Source organism: Pygocentrus nattereri, chromosome 16, assembly GCF_015220715.1.
Source record: "Pygocentrus nattereri isolate fPygNat1 chromosome 16, fPygNat1.pri, whole genome shotgun sequence".
Lineage (NCBI taxonomy): Eukaryota > Metazoa > Chordata > Actinopteri > Characiformes > Serrasalmidae > Pygocentrus > Pygocentrus nattereri.
In genome coordinates, this window is record NC_051226.1 from 38,734,499 (window position 1) to 38,739,498 (window position 5,000).

Sequence of the window (5,000 nt, forward strand, 5' to 3'; positions counted from 1 at the left end):
GCGCTGTGCGGCAAAATAGTCCCCAAAGAAAACTCATTATTCCAGATTTTCCACTGTTTCCCATCATCAACATTCCATATAAACTCACTTACTTTACTTTTAATATAAGTCAATGGAACCGGACATTTTTCCAAGTCATTGTAAGCTGTTTCTTTTAGTCCATTCATCTTGAAATTTCCCCACAATATAAAGGAGAGAAAATACTTTCAAATTATGCCAAAAACTAAAAACCTGCAGCTGTAATGTACAAGCACACACATGTAACACTGATGCTTTGATGCTATTGTTTGCTGTTGTTCTGATATTCTCTTTCTCTCTGCCTCTCTGTCCCTCTACAGCATCGGTGTTCCCGGAGGATTTCTCCATCCTGGCCACAGTGCGGCCCAACAAGGGCAGCCAGTCGTTCCTGCTGTCCATTTATAACGAGCAGGGCATCCAGCAGCTGGGCCTGGAGGTGGGCCGCTCTCCAGTCTTCCTGTACGAAGACCACTTGGGCAAACCAGGCCCAGAGGATTACCCGCTTTTCAGAGGGGTCAACCTGGCCGACGGAAAGTACGACACATATGCACACGCTTTACAAAATGTTCCTGCTTTCCTATCAAACTGGGGATTTTAGGTCCCCACAAAGGGCTAAATACAGACCGAGAACTCTTGGTCTATAACATACAGATATTTTGGCGTGAAGGAGACTCTTGTGTCTTATTTTGATGCTAAGCTGACCAGCCTCCAACTAAAGAGGGCGCTCCTGAGTGAGAGCAAAATGACTGGGTTAATGCGAAGCATTTGAGTGAAATCATAGTTTATAAATGATTAAACAGTTTTAAAAGAATTCACTCATAGCCTGAGCACAGAGCAGCGTACAACATCTCAACACCACTGTTATGTTTTTAAGAGCTTTTAAACTCGAGTTAAGAGTTTAAAACGGTGCCTCATGTACGTTCATTACATCAGTGAGCGCGAACAGCCAATGAGCTGCTCCGCTCACCAACCAATCAGCTCTCAGTAGCAGTTACACTAACCAATCAGCTCTCAGTAGCAGTAACACTAACCAATCAGCTCTCAGTAGCAGTAACTCTAACCAATCAGCTCTCAGTAGCAGTAACACTAACCAATCAGCTCTCAGTAGCAGTGACACTAACCAATCAGCTCTCAGTATCAGTAACACTAACCAATCAGCTCTCAGTAGCAGTAACGCTAACCAATCAGCTCTCAGTAGCAGTAACTCTAACCAATCAGCTCTCAGTAGCAGTAACACTAACCAATCAGCTCTCAGTAGCAGTGACACTAACCAATCAGCTCTCAGTAGCAGTAACACTGACCAATCAGCTCTCAGTAGCAGTAACACTGACCAATCAGCTCTCAGTAGCAGTAACACTAACCAATCAGCTCTCAGTAGCAGTAACGCTGACCAATCAGCTCTCAGTAGCAGTAACACTAACCAATCAGCTCTCAGTAGCAGTAACACTGACCAATCAGCTCTCAGTAGCAGTAACGCTGACCAATCAGCTCTCAGTAGCAGTAACACTAACCAATCAGCTCTCAGTAGCAGTAACACTAACCAATCAGCTCTCAGTAGCAGTGACACTAACCAATCAGCTCTCAGTAGCAGTAACACTGACCAATCAGCTCTCAGTAGCAGTAACGCTAACCAATCAGCTCTCAGTAGCAGTAACGCTAACCAATCAGCTCTCAGTAGCAGTAACTCTAACCAATCAGCTCTCAGTAGCAGTAACACTAACCAATCAGCTCTCAGTAGCAGTAACGCTAACCAATCAGCTCTCAGTAGCAGTAACGCTAACCAATCAGCTCTCAGTAGCAGTAACACTAACCAATCAGCTCTCAGTAGCAGTAACGCTAACCAATCAGCTCTCAGTAGCAGTAACTCTAACCAATCAGCGCTCAGTAGCAGTAACTCTAACCAATCAGCTCTCAGTAGCAGTAACGCTAACCAATCAGCTCTCAGTAGCAGTAACGCTAACCAATCAGCTCTCAGTAGCAGTAACGCTAACCAATCAGCGCTCAGTAGCAGTAACTCTAACCAATCAGCGCTCAGTAGCAGTAACTCTAACCAGTCAGCTCTCAGTAGCAGTAACACTAACCAATCAGCTCTCAGTAGCAGTAACACTAACCAATCAGCTCTCAGTAGCAGTAACACTAACCAATCAGCTCTCAGTAGCAGTAACGCTAACCAATCAGCTCTCAGTAGCAGTAACTCTAACCAATAAGCTCTCAGTAGCAGTAACACTAACCAATCAGCTCTCAGTAGCAGTAACTCTAACCAATCAGCTCTCAGTAGCAGTAACTCTAACCAATCAGCTCTCAGTAGCAGTAACTCTAACCAATAAGCTCTCAGTAGCAGTAACACTAACCAATCAGCTCTCAGTAGCAGTAACTCTAACCAATCAGCTCTCAGTAGTAGTAACACTGACCAATCAGCTCTCAGTAGCAGTAACTCTAACCAATCAGCTCTCAGTATCAGTAACACTAACCAATCAGCTCTCAGTAGCAGTAACGCTAACCAATCAGCTCTCAGTAGCAGTAACTCTAACCAATCAGCTCTCAGTAGCAGTAACACTAACCAATCAGCTCTCAGTAGCAGTATCTCTAACCAATCAGCTCTCAGTAGCAGCAAAGCCCGCCTCCTGCTCCCGAACCCGTTTACTGTAGAATAAAGGAAACATAGAGGAGAGATTTCTCTGCTTTTTCAGTGAAGCTCATCTTTCTGCTGTGTAAGATGAAAGGAAAGTTCTGGGCGAGTCATTAGAGGCTATTTTAAACTCTTCGTTTTTAGCGTTGAGCTCCATTCACTCCCATTCACTGAGGATTCGCTCGCGGGCGCCCTCTGCTGTTCAGCAGGCCTGTTTCTGATATAACGGGGGAAATAGGAAGTGGCCAGACTCCTCATAGCCCAGCTCTGACTTTAGCCTTTAGCCTGTTGTGGTTTTCAGCTGAAGAATCATAATCCACCACAGAGCAGGTTCTCTAAAGCTCCTCCCACCTTCAAGATACATCATCAGAGGGTTTTCCTTGTCTTTAAACTGGGAAAGCTCCCTCTCGAGACTACTGCTGTTAGTCACTGCTGGCTTGTTTACATCAGACGTTAGTTTTCATTCAAACTGTTTAATGTTTAATTCATCCAAAACTTTGTCCTGTCCTCTCTGCGTCTCGCGGGGGGCACAGGTTGACCATTTTATGCCTGTTTTGTGTGCAGATGGCATCGTGTGGCGATCAGTGTCCATAAGCAGAGCATAACGATGATCGTGGACTGTAAGAAGAAGACAACGCGCGCGTTAACACGGAGCCCAAACCCCGTCATCGACACCAAAGGCATCATAGTGTTCGGCACGCGCATCCTGGACGAGGAGGTGTTCGAGGTAAGACCGCCGCCTCCCTCCCTTCCTCGTGCAGCAAGTGATGGTGCAGAGCCAGATCAGGGTTTTAAACGACTGAACAGTGGTGTGTTTCGTCTTCTCGTGGTCTCTTGTTGTTGTGTAGTATTTGAACATTTGAGCTGTTATTCTATTCTCGTGTTTTGCGTGATGTCACGCTGTATAGCCGCCTCAAGGTCGAGGGCCGAATCAGGGAGTGACTGCGATGGCAAGACGCGACAGAAGCCGAGAGACGAGAGACCCACAGACCTTTAATTCAGTGTTTTCACTCCAGGTTTGGAGCCACTGCACTGCATAGTTTAGCGTTTCTCTGCTGTTCACGCCTCGTTCAGCTCCAGAAGGGATTAATCAGCTAATAAGATCAGGAATTTTAACCAGGAAACCAGTTATGCAGGGCAGGGGTTTCAGGACTGGAGCTGAGCTCTGAGCTAACTGCACCAGCAAACTTACGGAGTCACGTCTGCCGAGACACGACGTCGTTTTCCGTCCGCTGATATTTAACCTTTGTTTCTCCATTCAAACCTCATTTAAATCAGAAACAGAGAGTAAAGCTATACCGGCAGTCCGCAGCTCCGTTAGGGGGACGACTGTTCATCTCTCAGCTGTTAACGTCAGCTAAAGTTCTCTGAAGGCCAGCATTGATCACATCTGTCTTGATTAGCTGAAGCCATTTCCCGCCTGTGATAAGAGTTTATCTCCTGTTTATTCAGCGCCATGGGATCCTTTACCCACCTTGACGTGACGAGCCGGTGGGCTTCTGTGCTGTTAAATGCTTTGAGACGCTCCAGAATAGGCAGAGGGGCTGAGTATGAGAAACCCGGTAGCTTTCTGCCAGTTTAAGCGGGACCAGGAGTTCAGAGGGAAGCTGTGTAAGGATCACAGACTATTTATCGCCTTTGTGGAGGTCACATTTTCTCTTGTAAAGTCAGGACAGTAATTTTAGCCGCCTTTCACCTCTAGTTACGGTCGTGTGGACCACTGAAGCCAAAAATTCGGTCCCAAATCTGGTGGCCACAGCAGGAAAATCACTGAAAGCCTAGAATGGAATAATAAAAACGATACACTATTACGGCATGCTGTCTGCGGCTGGCGCTAACTGCCGCTTCTTATGGCGATCTTTCACAGGCTCTTGGTGTGTGTGTGGGTGTGTTAGCCTTTAGCGGGGTGGTGTGAAGGTGTCTCTGCAGAGATTGAAGAGTGCCAGATGCCCTCACCTATACTTGTAGAGTGCAGGTGTGAAAGCATGTCTGTGTGTTTAGCTTGTACTTGTGGAAATGTAGTGGCTTCACTCGACACTTGCCAGTTAGGAAGAGTGCCAATTAGGAAGAGTGATTACAGTTTGTGGTGTGTGCCCGAGTCTGTGTTTGCATGAGTGTGTGTGTATGTGTGTGTGTGTGAAACACAGTGGTGAGCCATGACTATTACAGCTAGACCTTCATTTCAGGCCATAAATGTCAAAAAATTCTCAATTTCTCTGAAATTCTAGTAGTAATTAAACTATTCATGCTAGATTAAAGACAGACAGCTTGTAAAAGTCAGTGCATGTGTTTCATATGAAGCTTGTAACAGACATTCACATACATTTGAGCTTGTATGTATCAGTGTTACAGT

The 5,000-nt window shown here is 45.8% G+C and overlaps 1 protein-coding gene across 3 annotated transcripts in view; it reads left to right on the plus strand.

Moving 5' to 3' along the window:
* Positions 1-5,000, plus strand: part of col5a1 (procollagen, type V, alpha 1) — a 164,316-nt gene that overhangs the window by 50,585 nt on the left and 108,731 nt on the right. For all 3 annotated transcript variants that reach the window (XR_005131635.1, XM_037546017.1, XM_037546018.1), the window contains exons 3-4: positions 339-552; positions 3,212-3,374. Coding sequence is in view for 2 of the 3 variants with exons in the window: in XM_037546017.1 (XP_037401914.1) it covers positions 339-552; positions 3,212-3,374 (377 nt within the window). In the remaining variant the exon portion in view is untranslated. The remainder of the gene's footprint in view (positions 1-338; positions 553-3,211; positions 3,375-5,000) is intronic.